Here is a 21874-nt window from a genome sequence, read left to right as displayed (position 1 = left end):
GAATGTCTGATTTTTTAAAATTTCATTTTATTTTATTTATTTTTTTGGAACATTGTACAAATTTCATATTGATATTGTTTCTTTGGTACCTGTATTTTAGTATTGATGGGAGGCAGTAGTCAACAGAGTAAATAAAAACAAAATACCACTTTTTTATCCCCTGTTTCATGAAATTGGAAAACAGTTTTCATGAGTCATGAAAGTTTTTCTTCATGAATAATGGAAACTACAAAATTGTGTTATCAATGAAGAACACCAATGTGAATACTTACAAATATGAAGATTTCAAACTTTGCAAGCAACAATACAATATGTGAATTTGTTGTCATTTTGTTTTGCAGATCCGACACAGAAGTTCATCAGGTCATCAGAGAATGAGAGACTTGGTGTCTCAGGAAAACAAGAAATTTTATGTTTTTACCAATGAACATCACAGGTGTGTTATATAACCAGAATTTCAGTTTGCTTTCCTAGAAACCAAAAATCATTTCTATCTTCACAGTTTTCATAGCTGTTTCTTGCCATTCCCTTTACATTCTTGGTATAGCAGATTTTCAAAGAAAAGTGATAAAATCTGGTGAACTCTACAGTAACAGTTCCTCAGTTGTTCATTTTTATTGTCAGGGCAGCAATGTTGTGATGCCGCATTTACTTTTCTTAAAGCCCCACTAGCTGTAACTCTTGAAACTTGTTGACCTCAAAATATCTTCCTATTCTCTCCTGGTTTTCTCTGACTTCTACCCTCTAAAGGGATATGGGCTTTTACTACATTAGAAATCATTCCTTTGTGAAACATTTGACGAGTAAATTCAAATTTCAACTGTCATTTTGATTTCTGTGCATTTTCAAAAATTTTTAATATTACAAAGGAAACAGAACATACAATGTCATAGTTGATAACATTCACCCCTTTGCATTACATTGGACTACTCTGTTCAGTTTGTGTGAAGATTTCAGTGCAGATATGCACAGTATCCATGGTTTTTGCTTACCGGTATCCTCAAAATTACATATACAGTCCCAGAGGGTAGTTAGTAATAAGTGTGTACATGCACCTTAGTACATTCTCACCAACTTATGTTAGAGTGAAAGTAAAATCATGAAAATAATGCTAAAAGATACAGCTAGTGGGGCTTTAATATCACTTCATTGCTTTTTTCAAGGTTATCTCAATTTCGATCTTATTTCATCGCTTAACATTTTTCAGGGAAACGTACATTGAACGTGAGGCTGGAGAGTCAGCCAATGACAGAAACGACAGAGCAATCAGAGTGTGTGTTAAATGGTATGGAGAACACCTTAGCAAGCAGAAGAAAAATGAAATCAAAGTCGTACTTCTGACAAATGATTTGGCAAACAGAAATAAAGCAAGAGAAGAGGGGTTACTGGCCTACACAGGTAAGGGATTTAATTTCAAGGTGTTTTAGGTACTACTGGTGAATCAGTGGACCATGTTATCTGTGTGGAGAGCATTGGGTCAGATAATGTATAAGGCCCTTCCCTAGAACAAACTGTTTCTTGTTGCCAAACTAGGGGCTTATACTTGGATGAATACATTATTGTGGTCACATGTAAGGGTATATATCTCCAGTATCTTTTGTAAAGTCTAAAGTTGTGATGTAATTAGGTATTGGACCAGAGTAAAGCTTAATTGTGATTGTCATGTGGTTTTTTTTATCGCTGGTATACTTTCCCTTGTGTGAAAATAGGCATCTTGTAGGAACAGTGAAAATATTGAAAATAAATAATTGAAAATAAATAATTGAAAATAAAACAGCAATTGTCATCTGAGGAAGATTTTTTCTCTTTATACTTATGCCATGTATTCTGTTGTCTGTTTGTACACAGTTTATGAGTATGTCAAGTCTCTGATTGCAAAACCAGAATTGAGCGACAGATTAGCACAGCTTGCAGAAGAGGAACACAGAAGAGACACGGTAAGGTCGCTTTGATGTAGTTCTGCCATCTGTGGTTGGATGATGTCATGAAACAAAGCAAGTGATGATGAAATGCAAACTGATGAAGCAGAGCAGGGTGCAATGTATTGTGATGTTACTAACTTTGGTTACTAATTGTGATATGGTGTGAAAGCACAGTGTCACAATGTTGGCTTTGATGTAGAGCCGCTAGCTGTGATACATGGTTGTTGTTGACTGAAATGCTGAGTGACAGGCTGTACTGGAAGTACATTAACACCAGTTGTTCTGTAGCAATGGCAGCTATTATAGAATTCTGTTGGCTGAGATGTAGTGCTGCCTGTTGTAACACACCATAACATGTTTTGATGCTGGTAGTAGGCAGTGTCAAGTTTGTAGCTTGTTGGTTTGCAGAATGTCATTGACATTCATGTATCATGTCAAGACTGCACCATCAGCTGCACATCACCCTTAGTTTTAGGTTCCCTAAGCTGCTGTGAATAATTGCAATCAACCAATCAGCTATAACCTTCCAGTTATGTAACAAAGCATGAATGGCCGCTGAGTAGCTCTGATTTGGTAAGATTTGATGTAAGCAATGCTAGCCAAGGTGCACTTCTACAAGATGTTAAGAGTTGTTACCATATTTATACTAGTTTCTCAAATGTACCAGGGAAACTGAACTATGAACCTGTTCAGAAAGTACAAAATGATTATTAAAAAGTATTACTGATTAACAAAATTTTGTTTTATGTCAACAGGCAAATGAAGATATCAAAGTGAAGGGCAGTCACAAGATTTCATTCCCAGAACACCTTCCATTGACACAAATCCAGACTGGCATCAAATCCAAGAAGTATCTCCAAGGTACTTTCCATGCCAGCAGGGAAAATTACAAGGAAGGTTATGTCAGTGCTCATGGCAAAGATGACATGGTAAGATAATGACTATAGATCATTTCAACAGACCATTGGAATTTCACCCACAGAATGACATCATATTCATTGCACAAATTATTGGATGATATTGCATTTGAACTTTATCAAAACTTTCCACAATGCATTTCTAGTTTTCGGTTTTGGGCAGAAGTGAAAATTAGCCTTACTCTGACACTAAATGATACTGTACTTACTCCAACACTGGGTCATCAATGATTAATACAAAACATTGACTGTCCATATTCTGTCTTAAAAAGGCACTCCCACTTGGTAACATTTATAAAGCATGTTATTTTAATGCCAACGGTCGATATTTGACGTGGCGACTGCGCGCGGATCGCAAAATATCGATAAAAACATGTCCTCAAAAATGTAAAAGTTTGAATTCCGGTGGCCCACCTAAATTCTGCTTCCGAACATCGAACATTCGGCACTGGTGTCATTGTCAACTAAGCTATGGAGTACGAGTCTACGCTGACGCTGTTGTACGCCACAGTACTACTCGCGTCGATGATCAGTCATGGCCCGTGGGAAAAAGCTGAGTCTTACTGACTTGGCGAAAAACGGAAAACAAAGTTTGCTGTTTCCACCAGAATCTGCATAGGTGACTAGCACGGTTACATGCGGTTGAGCGGCCGCCGCGTTGTATGCATAGACACATACCACGCGGCGGCCGCTATGTATCGAACCATGCGTAACTGTGTGGCAGACAACAAAATGTAGTCATCAGAGGCGGCTAATATTTTACACCTAAAAAGTGATATCTATGTGGTATTGGTTAAAAATATAATAGAATTGACTGAGAATAATGAAAACGACAAAAACTAAGGAGAAGTTTTAAAAGAAAACTTACATGAAGTGAAGGCATAATGCTGTATATAAAGTATTCGCAGTGGGAGGTAAAATTGCGTCGTTCGAACTTATTTTGAACTCCCTAGAATATCGTCAATCAGCACAACAACAAACATTCGGGGGATTTCGGGTCATAATCAGAAACGATCGGGAAATGACATGCTTTATCGATATCTCGCAATCCGCGCGCAGTCGCAACGTCAAATATCGACAGTTGGCATTAAAAAAATGTGTTTTAAAAATGTTACTAAGTGGGAGTGCCTCTTTAACAGCTGTTTAGAACTTTCAAAGGTGTAAATCTTCAAATACAGAACCTCATTGACAAATGTTAGGTTTTAGTTTTTCAAAAGACAATGTCCTTTTTTCTAACATTTAGGTACTTAGTGATATAGTTTTAAACCTTTTCTAACATTTAGGTACTTAGGGATATAGTTTAATACCCAAGTTCCTTTTCTATTGTTCCCAAGTAGGATTTCATTGATAAAACCTGTGGACTCTTGTAACATAACAGGGTGACCCTTGTAAATCTGTACTAACAGGTACTACCCTTCACACCTCGGCCAATATCCTCTCTTGCTTGGTGGTTACATATTAAACATAAAAGTATAGACAAGATATAGTGTCACAGAATGCACAGTATGAAATTCAAATTTAATCAAATTTTCTCTCATCAGATTTTCATCAAGGGTCTTGCCAACATCAACCGAGCTGTGCATGATGACTTAGTTGCTATAGAGATGTTGCCGAGGGAACGGTGGACCTGTCCTTCTTCCATGATTCTGGCGGATGAAACAAAGAATGTGGATGAAGAAGATGAAGGCATTGAGGAGGATGAGGTCAGTACTCTAACAAAGAAGTCTTACTACTTGCAAGCTGTGTGATCTATAAGACACTGAAAAGTAAATGTCTGCACCAATTGGTCATTTTATCCTTAAAAATTCAAACGTTTCATGGCTGAGAATGCCATCATTTCAATGACATAGGTGATCAAATTTTACGTAATTTTGCCTCATTCATTTAAAGTGAATCACATTTTGGTATTATTTTCAATAATCATCGCCTACTAAAGATGGTTTTTCCTTGAATGAATTTCACAATATGGGACCAACCCAAATTGTCAGATTTCAGTTTTCAAAGCTTTGATAGGAATTCCCTTTCTGATCACACTTAATAGTCCTTTCATTGTCGTACATGTTTGATGTTAATCCAGGTCCCTCTTCCCGTTTCTTCTCACAGGAATCCAACAAACCTGCCAGGAAAGGCGTGAAATCATTGCCGACTGCCAAGGTGGTCGGAATAATCAAGAGAAACTGGAGACCCTACTGTGGTATTTTGCAAGCACCAGTTGTGTCCAAGGTAACAAATTTTCTTCTCAAATGGTGGTATTGGGGAAAGTTTTCCAATTGCTCTTAGAAAAAGCTGCCAAGTATATTTTTAGTCCACTGTGTTGTTGACACTGCTTGTGAGATATGAACAGTAACATACATTTAGCCAATTTTGATATTTAGCTGATGTCATATGGCAGTATTATGTTTGCACATCTGTCTATCTCTCAGTTTGTTCATCAGTCTGTGTATTTCTGTCTGTCTGTCTGTCTGTCTGTCTGTCTGTCTGTGGACGTGATTGATCATAAAGTTGGTTTACAAGTGTAGTTACCAAGTATGTAAAATGTAAAGAGTTTGGTTGTCAACAGCACACAATTCAGGTACTGGACCTTAACCTAACAACTCTTAGTCACACTTAAACTTTTATTCATGGAACTATGTTTATCATGTACCATAGCTCGGGAGTGTTTAATTTCAGTGTTTATGACTTCAACATTCAACATTATGTTTGAAACCTTTTTCTCCAGGGAACACGACATCTCTTTATACCAGCAGAGAAGAGAATTCCCAAGATTCGTATTGAAACCAGACAAGCTGAGACACTGCTAGGCCAGAGAATTATCGTTAGTATTGATTCCTGGCCGAGGACTTCAAGATACCCTCAGGTAGCTAAACAGTATATCTTTATATGATCTGTTAATACCATTTATCAGTGGATTCTTTCATCCATTGTCCCTGCATATATTGAATGTTTCACCCACCTACTATCGCTGTATAAAGTTTCACCCATCAAGTTGGAAACAATGAGGATAAACCCAAAGCCAAGCGGCAGTGTGCCCTTTAAGCCAATACGATGCGCCATGACACAAACAAATTACAAGCAGATTTTTTTGTTTACATGTAAAGATATAGGGCAGAAAATTCTCAACAATTCTCCAAATTGATGCAAAGTTTCCAGAAATACACAATAAAAGAGGACACACTGCCAAGCAGTGATGGGTCACTCAGATCTGTGGACAGTACTCAATGTTTCCAGCATTTACTGGAATTTTACATCTCTGACCAAGATTATGAATGTAATTATAAGTCCACATTCTTCATAATTCAGGACTTAGTTTCCAAGTTTGATAGATAATACAATCAGAAAGCAATCTTGCAAAGGGAAGCATGCTTATTTTCACAATTAAGCCATAGTCTAAGAACATAGTATGTTCTGCTGCCATGTGCAAAAAAGGTAAAAAGATTTCTATGGATGCAATGCTATGAATTTTTAATCTGACAGAATATTTTTTTGCTGCTGCCATACTTTTTGCTGAATTCATTCGATTCGAAATATAGGGATGAAAACTGATAACCACAATACACTATGTTATGGACACATTGGCACATGATTTACAGTACAGCATATCTGATTTCCCTTCCTGTGTACCTCAGGGACATTTTGTCAGGGGTCTGGGACCAATCGGCGACAAAGACACAGAAAATGAAGTCCTGCTTCTTGAACATGATGTTCCCCACCAGAATTTCTCAGCGTCTGTCCTCAGCTTCCTTCCCAAGATGCCATGGGGTATCACCGAAGAGGTAGGTGTTGTGGTCATGTGGTGGTCACATGATAGAATACAGAAAATAGAGTGGAGACCATGTTCAAGTTCAGATGTGAACTAACTTGTTTCACTATGCTGATATAAGACATCCTACATAATACTAGTTCCTAATATGAATTCTTCTACAAAAAATGTTCTGAAACGTTACCTTTATTACGTTGTTCTCATGTGGTTGTAAATCTATGATTGTCAGTTTTATCAATGGGAATACAGTTCAGGACAAACTTGTAACAGGTTTCATTCATTTAGATAGTTTTGTGTAGTTCTGATACTGTTGTTTATAATCTGCAAGATATCTGAAAATTTTATGCTTTTTTTCATCTTACGCATATTAGGATGTATCAGTTCGTGAGGATCTTCGTCACATTTGTATCTGCAGTGTTGATCCTCCAGGTTGTACAGATATTGATGATGCTTTACACTGTAGAGAACTAGACAATGGCAACTTAGAGGTAAGCTTTTATTTCCAAAATTTTACTTAATTTTGGATATGCTATCTTTGCCACTCGAAATCAAATTTTGTAACTGTTGCTGTTATATTGTGGTTATGAATACATTTGTATCCTTTAAAGTAATAATAAAGAGTATCCTGTTTTTTGTGTTGTTAATTGTTCTGTTGCCAATAATCGAAAAGTGTTTATTTGTATCATTCTGATGGCAAAATGAGTTTGCATGTGGTTTTTCACCATTAAAAACGCCCTCTATGGCAGGACTTGTCAAAGTGTGGGCATATGCAACTTTCACTCTAGGTTCTGTAATATGGCCAAGACAAAAAGGCCTCCATCAGCAAAGAGGGTGATAGCAGGCTTTTATTTTCATTTTTAAGGGGTTCCATTTTGTTAGTCTGTTTCCCACACACATAGTAAACACTTCATGTGTTGTATTGATATTCTGGGGGAAGAGATAGTTTGTATAAAACACATCATCTTGCAACTTTAGTACTTCATGTTCTGTGTCATTGATCTCTGCTCCACAGAAACAAATAAAGAAGGGTTGACGCAAAGGCTTTCAAGCGATGTCATGCTTGCTCACCAGAAACAATTATTCTTGTATTTTGGCCTGTACCTGGATACATGGAATGTTTTATACTACCAACATACAGTAACATTACGCTCATGAAAAGTCTTACCGTACCTTTTTATTTGTTTTGTTTCTTTGTTGCATAAAGGTTGGTGTACACATAGCCGATGTTACTCATTTCATAAAACCTGGTAATGCGTTGGATGCTGAGGCAGCTAATAGAGGTACAACAGTGTATTTAGTTGACAAGGTCAGTGAAACGTACACAAGTGATCTTATCATTCAAAATAAATGTTAACTGATTTCTATGTAAATATATACTTATTTACTGTGTAAAAATATTTATAATGTAAAGTAGATGAACATTTATGTCATTGTTATTTGCTCATTTTAAATATTTTTTTTTTTTTCTATTAGATAAAGTACATCACAGCATGGATATTTGATATTCCAAAATGTCAATCTGTACAAGTTCTGGTTCCATTGAGCTTTTGTAATTCATGAAAAGTCAAGTTGGATTCTCTCGGTTGTAGATACGACCTGCCATGAATGTTTTTTTGCATATGTATTGTATGTGTAGTGCAACCATTAGATGAAATTTCTCTACTGCCTCGAAAGCTATTTCTAGAAATAACAGTATGGCAATTTATTTTGGTGCCGAATTTTAACAGATGTTATGCCTAAATAGTTCACAGGTCACACCACCACAAACACAGTACCAGCATAATATTGTTTTTTTCTTAGTCATAAGACTCAACAATCATCATAACATTTTGGCTAACTGCTCTGTGAACACATTGAGAATTGCAATTTTATGGTGTCAATCTCAACTTCAGTTAATCTGCCATTTCTGTAAAATTCGTGTCTCTTAAGACAAGATTGATCTGACTAATGTTGACCACATATATGCTACACATTATTATCTGTAAAATTGTTATTGAGAATGCTTTCCCGCATCCCGGTTTATCAGTCAAGAGGACTACACCAACTATATGCAGACACAGTGAAATTCACTTCATAATGTGCAATGCATGGACATGAGATACTTAGCATTTACATCTTCCAAATTCATGGTGTCTATGTTTGATGTGTTTGCAAATTTATACTGTAAAACTTCAGTTTCAATAAGAGATAGTAACTTCTTTGTTGTCCTGTAATCACCTCGAACAAATTCAATGCACTGGATGTATAAGAAGAAGCTGTTTCCCCCTGTGATGGTGTAGAAATAGTGGTTTGCGTCAGGTGTAATTATGGTCCAGGCAGTAATATCAGTCAATAGCAAAGAAATCAACTCTGGGAAAGTTGAAACATTTTCTTGAAGGAGGTCACGCATAGTCATAACAACACCACACATCCACTGACATACTGCTAACTGTCCAGAACGCATCATTTGTAAACATTGTTTGCACAGATCTGGTAGTGTCGTTTTGGCTATGTCTGACCTTCTTCAAGACGGTGTTCCAACTTTAGCAGATTTGATTTCTTTGTGCAAGACTGATATTACCACTAGATGATAGTTACACCTGACAGTGTTTGCAGCTCCTCAATATAGACAGTATGTCTACTTTCCCCCATTGCCAAAGGTTCAACACAAACCACTGTAACTCAAACAAAAAGAACACTTTTATGCATAAATTTCCCTTGGTCCGTTTTATCAAACAGAGAATAGACATGGTACCGGAGTTGCTGAGTTCAAATCTCTGTTCACTGCGCGGAAATGAGGAAAGATTTGCATTTTCCTGCATTTGGGAAATGACTCCCGATGCTGAGATTTTGTCCACAAAATTTATGAAAAGCATAATCAAATCAAGGGTAAGTCAATTTATTTGTGTTATTTTTGTGCCAGAACACAAAAAAATATCAAGCATTGTTTCTAAAATTCTGCTGTTTCCTAGTGTACGGGTCCAACTTTCCCCCAGGGATCAAAAGGGTTGTACCAATGTTGTGGGTGGAAGATTTTCATCACAGACTGCGTTATGAAATCTGATACTTTATTTGCGATACTTTGGTTTTAAGTCAAACATAACATTTAGTATTTTATTTGGAAAATACGTATTTATATATGGTGTTGGTGTTCTCCCAGGCTGTTCAGATACATTTTATCTTTGCTATTTACTTGTACTCCAACCTTGGAAATCACCACAAGTTAAAAAAATACAATGACTTGCACTTTTATCTTTTACATTATGTTTTCAACATTTACCATAAAAGAGAAGAAACACAATGTGCCAATTATTTGCAATTTATTTTCAATTATAAGATGAAGTTTATAATCTGAACAAAAACAAAGGCAATCTGTTGAAGTTCATTACTGATTAATTTGTAGTAAATTGAAGGAAAATTGTGCTTTCTCCCATCCAGGCAGCGCTGACTTATGAACAAGCTCAGCTGAGAATTGACGATTCTTCCATGAACGATGACATCACTCTTGGACTCAGGGGACTCAACAGATTAGCAAAGATTATGAAAAGACGAAGGATTGAGAAAGGGTATGGATTAGAAAGTACAGTTGGCACAATTTCATATTTGGTGGATAACTATCAATTGGAAAGTTATTGTCACACTGGTTGCGCATCGTTCATCATTTTATTGTAAATGCCCAAATCAAACGAATACTGCAAGTTAAACTTGGGCTGTAGAAAGTAACACAAGTGTATACTATAGAAACCCATGAATTTTGCTGATATCAGATTTATTTCCATGATCATTGCCCCCAGAGCAGCTTAGGAAAATCGTCACCAATGTATTGAAAGACTGCATGAATAGAAAAACAGGTGCAGTTGCTCAAATCTCTGTGGATTTGTGCAATATCACTTTTTACTTCAACAGAGACACTCAATGTACTATTCTAGGGATGGGTTATCATTGTTGCATGTTATTGGTTGTCTACTTACTCTGTGTTTTTCTTGAAGATATCAAAATCACCCAGCATAGAATTCTTGATAGAAAAGTTTAGATTTTCCAAGACTAGATCAGGCTGAAAAGATTTTTTTTTAGATGCTTACAGCTCATGATATCTCACTGGAAGATTACAGTAACCATCTCTGTGCAATTCTAATTTCCCCTATAGCTTATCTATGATTTTATTAACACATCAGTTTTTTTGTAACTTATCTACAAATTAACATTTTAAGTGTAATTTGTTTGTCTTTCTTAAAGAGCCCTGACGTTAGCATCTTCAGAAATCCGATTCAGCATGGACAGTGAAACTCATGATCCCATTGATGTGGAAACCAAACAACTCAGGTAAGAACCAAATTCTTACTCATCTTGCTGAAGTCATTTTTCTTTTACAGTAAAAATTTTCATGATTACAGCCTTTTAATCCTTGCAGGAAAATAGCCATTGGCAACTGTCCTTGCCACGAAAGGCAATTTGCTTTGTCAGTCATTGTGTTCTTGATCTAGTTTTACATAAAGTGCAATTTGAGAAAATCCTCCTCAGGGCAATGTCTTCATTTTCAGCAACTTTGATGTCTACATCTTTCATAGAGAGGGAAGAACTAGGAGTTCCCACCAATCAGAAAAGACATGTAATCATCTAAACACTGATTTTTACAAGGGCGCCCCCTATAGACAGTTTCAAACAAAGTTCGAGAACATTTAATGTACTGAAAGACAGCGTTTCATTAAGAGAATAGCCAGTCAAAATAAACAAAGTCTTATAAACACTTCAGAAGAAGTAGTGATGTAACAAAATGTGTGTGACTTGGATCAAAACAGCCTGTGAGATTTTGCCAGATTTTGTCACGAGGGAAAGATCAAATATCAGAGTATGGATTTCTATTTGGCCAAATAACACAGTTGACATCCTCTTGCAAGTATGGCAAGCCAAGTGTTGCAAAATTCAAAAAACACATTTGTGTGTTCTAAGTTTTCATGTTTGTGTTCTAAAAATTTGTTTATGTTCATAAAAACAATGTTTATGTTCTTAAAATGTATGTTTATATTCTTAAATTGTATGTTTATGTTCATAAAAAGCATGTTAATGTTCTTAAAATGTATGTTTATATTCTTAAATTGTATGTTCATGTTCATAAAAACCATGTTTACGTTCTTAAAATGTATGTTTATATTCTTAAATTGTATGTTTATGTTCATAAAAATCATGTTTATGTTCTTAAAATGTATATTCATGTTCATAAAAACCATATTCATGTTCTTAAAATGTATGTTTATATTCTTAAATTGTACGTTTATGTTCATAAAAACCATGTTTATGTTCTTAAATTGTATGTTCATGTTCATAAAAGCCATGTTCCTGTTCTTAAAATGTATGTTTGTATTCTTAAATTGTACATTTATGTTCATAAAAATCATGTTTATGTTCTTAAATTATATGTTCATGTTCATTAAAACCATGTCATGTTCTTAAAATGTATGTTTATATTCTTAAATTGTACATTTATGTTCATAAAAAGCATGTTAATGTTCTTAAAATGTATGTTTATATTCTTAAATTGTATGTTTATGTTCATAAAAATCATGTTTATGTTCTTAAAATGTATATTCATGTTCATAAAAACCATGTTCATGTTCTTAAAATGTATGTTTATATTCTTAAATTGTACATTTATGTTCATAAAAACCATGTTTATGTTCTTAAATTCTATGTTTATATTCTTAAATTGTATGTTTATGTTCATTAAAACCATGCTGTTATTCAAACTTTCATGCTTATGTTCATGAAGGTCATTTGTTTGTTCATTGAACAAATTTTATGTTCATTAAAACACTGCTTATGTCCATATCTCCCTGTTAACACTGAGGGCGCTCTGGAGTTAGCAGCACGGGACAGCTATGGCGGCGGACCAAACAGTTACACCGCATACAGCTGGAAAAGTGGGCTTTACGTGTGTTTAAAAGCAAAGCTTAGCACATCGTGGATCTAGACAAGTAGAGCGTGCTAGAAAATGAAGATCGATCACAAGTTTGTACTAAATATCGGCTGTTCTCGGCGGAGAAACTGCACGCTCTCATTCGGAGGCGCAACCAGCGGTTTAATTAACGTTGTAAATGTCTACGCACTTTCGAAGTCCAAAGTCAAAGACTCAGGGCTGTGTGGTTACTAAATATCAGCTGTTCTCGGCAGAGAAACTGCACGCACACCTACAGTCACCTATGGTTGGTCTATTCCGCTCAGCGTCTATGACCCCATAGACGTGTGTACATCTCCTTCTCAGGCATATGTACACACGTCTATGAGGGCATAGACGCCGAGTGGAATATTCCGACCAAAGGTGACTGTGCTGCACGCTCTCTGACTCGGGGCAAAACCAGCGGTTTGCCTATGGCATTTTGGCAGTCCAAAGTCAAAGACTTAGGGTTGTTGTGGCTGTGGGAGGCACTCTGATTAAATCTGATGTAGAGAATGCTCCTTTACTAGTGAGAAGAGGACCGAACAAAACCAGACCTAAGGGACCGTTCAGTTTTTACGGCCGGGGGGACTGGCAAAATCCAGGGGGTGGGGTCATCATAATTTTGGAATCCGCGAAAGGGGGGGGGTCATCACTTTTTCACTGGTAGGAAAGGGGGGGTCACCACATTTTCAAAAACATAATACCTACAATAAAGTTCACTTTATGCCGTGGCCATGATCGACCCTCTTTACCGGCGGGCCGCCTTCGGCGGCCCACTACAATAACTATACTTTATGTATTACCCATGACCCTCTTAACGGGCAGACGCCTTTGGCGGCCCACTCCAATTAGGTTTACTTCATGCAATGGCCATGATCGACCCTCTGTACTGGTGGGCCGCCGCATGCGGCCCACTACAATAAATTGACTTTATTGTAATACCCATGACCATCTTAACGGCCGGACGCCTTCAGCGGCCCTGTTCAGTAAAGTTTACTTCGTGCAATGGCCATGATCGACCCTCTTTTTACCAGCGGGCCACCTTTGGTTGCCCACTAGAATAAAGTTGACTTTACGTAATGGCCCATGACCCTCTTAACCGGAGGGCTGCCTTTGGCGAACCACTCCAATAAAGTGTACTTTATACAATGTCCATGGACATGAGTTGTCTATGGAAATGAAGTTAAAAATTGCCTTACAGTCGTCCTAATTAACAGACGTTTCAATGGATGTGGCTGAGAAGTTTGTGCACTGGCATCTCTGCTACACGAATAAAGTGCGCCGCGTACCGGAGTTCAAATCCAAACCGTGCGGGTAAATTTGACATATGGGTTTTGGTTATTTTTCAGTGGGGGAGGGGGGGTCATTAATTTTTTTCATTTGACAAAGGGGGGGGGGTTCATCATTTTTTCGCGAAAAATGCAGGGGGGTCTATTTTTTTTTGAACACCGGCGACGACAAGATTTTGCCCCCCCCCCCCCCCACGCCGTAAAAACTGAACGGTCCCTAATTATGATAACATAAAAGACCGTTCACAGCATGCATCGTACGCAGAGCTATAGTCATGACCGGTCTTCCCGTCTTCACGACATGCGACCTGCGTCCTGAGAGTTTCAAAAATGAGCGACCCGCGACTTTTAGATGCAGTGAAATATGACCTCCGAGTTGTCAAATGGAAAACGTATCTTTGATAGGCTATCTGCATCGGGCAGTTGAAGGTATTTGGTCGATCTTTTACGTTAGGGGAGAACCATTTGATTTCTGGGGGGGGGTTGGAGGAAGTGGGTAAGGGAGCAAAGTTTTTTTTTCCTGTCAGAGTGACAGCAATTTTTTTTCTACTGTCAGACCCGCATCAATTTTTTTTTCGATGGAGTAGCAGTGCAATTTTTTTTGGTCATCAAGTTTGTAATGCGTTGTATATACAATGTAAGGGAGTCAACATTATTTACGGCCTGAAACTCCGAAATTTTGAGTGACCACCCCTCGCCACCCATGATGAATTTGAATAACCTCCCTCTCTAACTCTGAAATTTTGACTGTTAAATACCAATACATGTAATTGTAAAATTTACAAAATACAGCAACAGTAGAGACCTTTCAAATCCTGATGTACCCTGCTAGACTATCATCAGTTATCTCATGATCGTTCAAAAAAGGTGAACCCATCAAAATGAAATTCAATGTCACAATAAAATAAAGATATAAAAGCTTACGCAGTATCTAACCATATAGTATATTGTTTAATTTGGATGGTATAATGACAGGGTATCACTAGGATACCTGACCGGGCAGAATTTGAAAGTACAGGGGGAGAGCACGCGAGAGGCTTAGGGGACAGTGTCACAGGGGCTTTCCCCTATCTTGCATGAAAATTTTTAAGATATTGATGTGTGCAATGGTGCAGTCTGGTGCAATCTGAGAGGTGTTTTTTAATCTTTTTACTTAGTGAAACTGTTAGAATACCCCAAGGGGGAGAGCACGAGAGGGGGACCCCCCTCTCGTATTGGAAATTTTGAGAAATGGATGTGTGCAATGGTGCAATCTCAGATGTGTTTCAATTTATTTCGCACAAAAAAATTGAGTAACCCCGCCACATTTTGAGTAATGCCCCCTGAAGTTTTCAAGTTTTTTAGTGACCCCTGACCCCCTCACATTCCTCCGAATACATGGCGAGACACCGGTGAATCGATAGTGCTTTGACCCGGTGTGTGATCCGGTGTGTGGTGTCATATTATAATCAACATGACCAAGCATCGATTTAAGTTCTCAGGGAAGATGTTATCTTTTTGGTCAGAGAAACAAGGCTCTCACATTCTATTTCATTATATTGTTGTTCCTCAATTTTTCATTGTTAACTTGTTCATCTTTCTAACATATTTATATTGAGAGAATTAATATATTGGTTTTAACACTAGTTTATTGACTCCTGTCTTGTGTTTTAAATTTTAACAATTTACAGAAGTCAAATAGTCCCCTTTAGATAGTGCCAATGCCATTGAGATATTGCAACAGAAATCCTGAAATGTGATTTCTTGGGTCAGAAAAGAGAAGGAAAACATTGAGTGTACTGAGGTGTAAAGTAGACCTATGTAGTGCATGCTTATATCATAAGTGCTGGGGAAAAAAAACATAAGCTTGTGGTAAAAACATTTGCGCCGCCGGCAAAGAATACATGAGAATAAGGTTCCCAAATTTTGCGAATTTCTGATGCATTGTGACAATTTTTTTTTTCACTTCTGTCAGTTATGACAATTTTTTTTTTCTCAGGCCATGACAGGATCAATTTTTTTTTCTTCTATCTCACCTGGTGACAAATTTTTTTCTCAAAATCCTCCATGCCCCCCCCCAAGAAATCAAATGGTTCTCCCCTTATCGTATTAAGGTATTTTGTTGTGTGGTCCTCCCCTCACTTGTGACAGACCCATCTCTACATCGGGTCAGAGTGCCTCCCACAGCCCTGAGTCTTTGACTTTGGACTTCGAAAGTGCGTAGACATTTATAACGTTAAACCGCTGGTTGCACCTCCGAATGAGAGCCTGCAGTTTCTCCGCCGAGAACAGCTGATATTTAGTACAAACTTGTGATCGATCTCCGTTTTCGAGCACGCTCTACTTGTCTAGATCCACGATGTGCTAAGCTTTGCTTTTAAACACACGTAAAGCCCACTTTTCCCGCTGTATGCGATGTAACTGTTTGGTCCGCCGCCATAGCTGTCCCGTGCTGCTAACTCCAGAGCGCCCTCAGTGTTAACAGGGAGATATGGACATAAGCAGTGTTTTAATGAACATAAAATTTGTTCAATGAACAAACAAATGACCTTCATGAACATAAGCATGAAAGTTTGAATAACAGCATGGTTTTAATGAACATAAACATACAATTTAAGAATATAAACATAGAATTTAAGAACATAAACATGGTTTTTATGAACATAAATGTACAATTTAAGAATATAAACATACATTTTAAGAACATGAACATGGTTTTTATGAACATGAATATACATTTTAAGAACATAAACATGATTTTTATGAACATAAACATACAATTTAAGAATATAAACATACATTTTAAGAACATAAGCATGGTTTTTATGAACATAAACATACATTTTTTGAACACAAACATGAAAACTTAGAACACAAAAATGTGTTTTTTGAATTTTGCAACATTTGGCTTGCCATATGCAAGCTAACAAATTTATTTTCACTCTCAGAGTGTATAGTCAATTGCCTGTTCTTCTAGACATTTTTTTAGACTGTAAATCTATTCTACTACCCACACTACCACCACATAACAAATTCTTTTTAATAGTCAAAAAAGCCTTCAATAAAATTTGTTATATGGTAGCAGTATGTGAAGTAGAATAGAGTTAAAGCTAAAAAAAAAACCCAATAAAATTGTCTGCAGTTCATCATGATTCAGGGAGTAGCTCAAGACTAAGGTTGATCACAAGAAATACAGAAAATATCACCAAATATCTTTGTGCAATTCACAACCCTTTTTCTTCTCAAGTAAGTTAATGCATGGGTGTTTGTACCCATCAAGCCCAAAAGTAAGAAAATGATCAATTATCTTTAAAAACCACCAGATTTGATTGATATTTGGCCTAATTATTGGAATTATTAAATTCTTTTGAAAAAATGTGTGCCTAAATCTTGACGAGTTGAGTCACGTGACCAAATCTGATATTTTCCCGCCAAAATTTACATCTTTATAAATTTTCATATTCCAACCGTAACCCGTTAAATTTTCTTGATTTTCTTTGCACTTTTGGAAACAACATCTATCATATTCTTTCAAAAATACATGGCACTCATGAAACTCTATCTATACTTCTTTCTGATATTCAAAATATTCATGTAAAACGTCAAAAATATTGTATTTGTTGTTTTTTGTGAAGTAATGTTATTCAAAATTCAATAATTTTGCATCTGCCATTAGTTCTTACACAAGTTCCCATCCCATTTTACATTAATTGGTCATAATATTTTAAATATTTTGATGTTTAGCGGTTGGAATATTCAATTATTTGCAATATACAATTTTGGCGGGAAAATAACAGATTATGGTCACGTGACCAGACTTAGGTAATATATTATGATAAATTTCAACTTAATCAAATGCGAAACATATTTTTGGCAATTTTCACAATTTTCTGACCAGGTCTGATTAAAAAGTATGTTCAAACTGATTTTACATGTATGTAAGCCTATGCCCATGCATTAACATACCTGAGTTGTCTCTATTTACAGACATTTTACAAATTTGGAAGTTGAAACTGTATTTATGATTAGATACGAAATGGTTGTATAACTGCATTTCCATTGAGTAATAGTTTATTGTAATTTTTGGCCTTCGTTAAACAGGGAAACCAATTCAATGGTTGAGGAGTTTATGTTGTTGGCAAATATTTCAGTAGCAACAAAAATCCAACAAGATTTTCCACAGTGTGCTCTTCTCAGAAGACATCCGGCACCACCTCCATCAAATTATGAGCCATTGATTAAAGCGGGAGAATCAAAGGTGAGGGCAGGACTCCTGTGTTCCATCCATCTCTGTGACCTGAACCTGTCCCCACTCAGCTTCAGTCTTTGAAGCTTAAGGTGGGAGGGAGGTATTGTACTGCCAAACGTTGTTTTTGTATGAGAGACTAGCTGGGACCTACTTCAGAGAGAAGTCCTCTCAGACAATACTGATGCATGCTGATGACAGCTCCATTTTCCCATTGATAGCCTCACCTGACTTTATCTTGAAATACTGCAAATGACTTCTTTTGATACTCAGCAGTACTTTGAGAAGCTCCCCTTTGGCCAAAAGTACCCAACATTGTATCTGAGAATAAATAGAGCTTCTACTGAGCTGCGTACATTCAACCTCCTTGTGATGTATACAGGGACTACATGAAGGGCAAATCTATGATCCCTGATGTCTGTTATATAAGTATCCAAGTTTTATGCACACATCTTGTGTATATTCTCTATTTCATCTTTCTGATTTATTTTCATTTAATTTACCAATAATTATCCTTGCGTTTTTGTATTCATGTTATTATGTACTTGTGCACTTTCTTAGACACAAGTCCACTGCAATCACCTAATTTCCATGTGTGAACAAGGTAGCAAATTACCGTTATAACTCATGTGTAGAAACCTCTCACTTGAACCAATCAGCTTTGAGCATTGCTGGTAGAACAATGTTTTCGATTGGCTGTTCAGCAGTGCTCCCACTATGGCTTATTTGCACAATAGTTGTGCAGCGTCTCTGACTGTTCTCGCAGTGAAATTGCATGTTTTTTCTCAACTTTAGTTTTAGTCATTTCGATTGGTATTATCTGAACTCAAGCCAAAAGGTACAATCTCAGCACAGATTTTACTTCCGCATTTTGAGTTTTAACAATCGTTTGCGTTGCAGTTGCTATCAACACACATTATGTGCACGTGTTCAGGGTATGTTGTGACTGAGTGACAGGATTTACGGGTTAACTTGATAAAGTAGCATATATTTAGAGAAGACCCAACATGGCTGCCCCTGAAGCCGCCATGTCCCTCAGGCACTAAGTTGCTCACCCACTCAAAACCTTAGAGGGAACACTGCTGTTCAAATCAATGAAGTAGAGAAAAATCAAAAACAAAGTTATGAAATTTTTCCCACAGGAGAATTCATATTCTGACCCAGTTTATTTTGTTCCCACATGTGCACTTAGGACGTCAAAATCTTAACAGAAAGCAACAAAGACCTCGCTACCTCCTTGGATAAAGCTGAGTTGCCAGGGCAACCATACTTCAACACCCTCCTACGCATGTTGGCGACAAGATGCATGATGCAAGCGGTGTATTTTTGCAGCGGAACACTTCCAGAAGATGAGTTTTATCATTATGGTTTAGCCACACCAATCTACACTCACTTTACATCACCTATTAGAAGGTAACTGGCAGAGGCTCTAAACCATCTTCACTTCAGATTTTATCTCCATCGGGTCATTTCTACAAGACTGAACCGATGGTTGTAATCAAGATATCAAAATAGACTTGTTCGAATATCAGATTTCACTCAAACACAAAGTATTTTAAAAACGTTTAAATTTGACAGTGTTTGCAAGTTATTCGCCAATTATGCTAGTGAAGGATATATTTTGGTAATTATTGGAAGTATGCACCTTCAATGATACATTTTACCCTGACAGGTATTCAGATATCGTAGTACACAGACTATTGGCTGTTGCTATCGGAGCAGACCAGTCCTATGCTGATCTCCTTGAAAAGCAAAAAGTCCAGGTTGGTTCTTTCTTTGATAACTCTTTGCATCCTCTTCCGGAGAAAACCTCCACATCATGTCATTTGTCACCAATTGTCTATTGAACCCTGACCATGGTGTCAGGGTTCAAAGGGTTATCACAAGGGGATGGGGGTTTCCAGGGTTCGAGGGTTATCACCAGGAATGTCAGGGTCAAAGGGTTATAACCAGAGAGTTTAGGGTTCAGGGTTGTCACCAGGGGTTCAGGATTCAAGGGATTATCACCAGGGGGTCAGGGTTCAAAGGGTAAAACTTGGGGTTAAAAGTATTCTTTAATCACAGGGTCTATTTCACTTGTTCACTTTGATGTTTTAAAGTCCAACTCAAACACTCCTTTTAAACAGATATTATTCAGCAATAATATTCTAGGAAATCATGTCTGTTTGAAAAAGAAAGTTGAATGCATCCAAAGTGTGCAAGAGCAAAAAGTTGTTTCAATATATTAAAGACTGAAGACATTAGGTATCAAAAGGCATTATCAAAAGCATAGCATTTCAAAGGAATTCTTTCAGAATTGCCTCTGGAAGTGTAGTCAAATATCATTATGAATATTTAGAATGGCGATCACTAGCAGATATACAATCATTTTAAAAGAATTAAATGTAATGAAGAGTTCTTCCACTTGTGTCTCTGAAATGTGTTGACCCAATTGTTTTTCTTTTTTCCAGAGTCTCTGTAATAACCTTAACTACCGACACAAAATGGCCCAGTATGCTGGCAGGGCATCAGTAGGACTACACACACAGGTATACCCATAAGACATATTGCCTAACTCCACATTGACAAGTGTCGGTTAAGTTAGGCAGACTTACTCTGTTTGCTTGAACTGCTTTATTTTCTATGTGGCAAAGTTAGGCAAATATGCCCTTATTGGCTAACTCCAAATTTGCTATTTCATTGCATTATGCAAAGTAGCCGTCATATAATTACAGACACTTAGCCTGTCTATGGCCTGGCTAAGACTTGGTGTATGCATGATTCATAGCTGACTCAACAAAAGATCAGATATTCAATAAAACATGTCTGAAGGATGAGTGTATACAGAAACTATGCATGTTTACATCTCAGAATCCGTTACTCATTTTGTGGGATTTTATTTTGTATTGACAGTCATTTTAAGAGGAGGCGGCCATATATTTGAATACAGAAATTAGGTTTTCTGAACACCTGAATTTGTCATTTTCCAATCATATGGTAGTGTCACAAGTGCTCTGAGGTTCTCTGCTTTCAATCATGGAAAAAATCCTTTTCCATTCTGAACTGTTCTTAAGGAATGCCTTTCATTATGAAAATAAATTTATATGATACCATACTGTATTGAAATTAAAAAAATCATGTCATCATTTGAATGTTAGACAGTAACTTTTTTGGCTAGTATAAAATGACTTCAGAATTTGAAGCGAGCACTGTGATGTTAATTACCAGTATTGATTAACAAAAACCCTTCATTTTGTCAATTATCACTGAATGTAATTTGATTTGATTATACGAGGCGGATGAAAATGCAAATAGCGTTCAGAATCCTCTGTTGCCATGGAAATCAGTTGACTCACTAAACCATCACACTTTTAGAATATTCTCCATGCCTGATGTTCACAAGCCCTCATTGCATCAAGGGTGAGAATCAATCGGCAAGCAAGATTTCATGTCTGTGAGCTGAGCAGAGCCGTGGTGTTGGTGATCCAAAATGGTGTAATGCTGATAGCATGCAGGGTATTTGCATATTAAAGCATCCTGTTTTAAGAGAAAGATCGCCAAATGTGATATGGAGAGAGAAATGATGTATAGTACAACACATGATGTTTAGTCAGTCATGGGCAAATATCCATTGTTGTTTTACTGTGAATGTCAGTATGAATTGGATATCAAAAATGATAAGTTGCTATCAGTTTCCTGTTCAATGTTCCTATCACCTTAGAAATCACCTGTACAACAAGGAACGAATTGTGTGTAATCTACATCCAATCTCCCTGCAGTCTATTTCCTTCTGCCTAAACATATTTCATGAAGTAGGAAGAAAGGGGAAGATGAGGATATGTTTGGGACTGTACACTATAATTTATTG

At 37.0% G+C, this 21874-nt stretch overlaps 1 protein-coding gene across 1 annotated transcript in view; it reads left to right on the top strand.

Moving 5' to 3' along the window:
- The window catches only part of LOC139131121 (exosome complex exonuclease RRP44-like), a 73408-nt gene that overhangs the window by 4051 nt on the left and 47483 nt on the right, over positions 1–21874 (top strand). The window contains exons 3-19 of the mRNA XM_070697069.1: positions 342–436; positions 1208–1398; positions 1849–1937; positions 2678–2851; positions 4381–4542; positions 4943–5062; positions 5559–5696; positions 6466–6612; positions 6971–7087; positions 7804–7905; positions 9318–9467; positions 10017–10144; positions 10815–10901; positions 17883–18039; positions 19220–19440; positions 19700–19790; positions 20478–20555. Of these exons, the coding sequence (XP_070553170.1) occupies positions 342–436; positions 1208–1398; positions 1849–1937; positions 2678–2851; positions 4381–4542; positions 4943–5062; positions 5559–5696; positions 6466–6612; positions 6971–7087; positions 7804–7905; positions 9318–9467; positions 10017–10144; positions 10815–10901; positions 17883–18039; positions 19220–19440; positions 19700–19790; positions 20478–20555 (2247 nt within the window). The remainder of the gene's footprint in view (positions 1–341; positions 437–1207; positions 1399–1848; positions 1938–2677; positions 2852–4380; positions 4543–4942; positions 5063–5558; positions 5697–6465; positions 6613–6970; positions 7088–7803; positions 7906–9317; positions 9468–10016; positions 10145–10814; positions 10902–17882; positions 18040–19219; positions 19441–19699; positions 19791–20477; positions 20556–21874) is intronic.

The sequence above is a fragment of the Ptychodera flava genome, chromosome 4, assembly GCF_041260155.1.
Source record: "Ptychodera flava strain L36383 chromosome 4, AS_Pfla_20210202, whole genome shotgun sequence".
Lineage (NCBI taxonomy): Eukaryota > Metazoa > Hemichordata > Enteropneusta > Ptychoderidae > Ptychodera > Ptychodera flava.
This window is presented reverse-complemented; position numbering and strand designations above follow the sequence as displayed.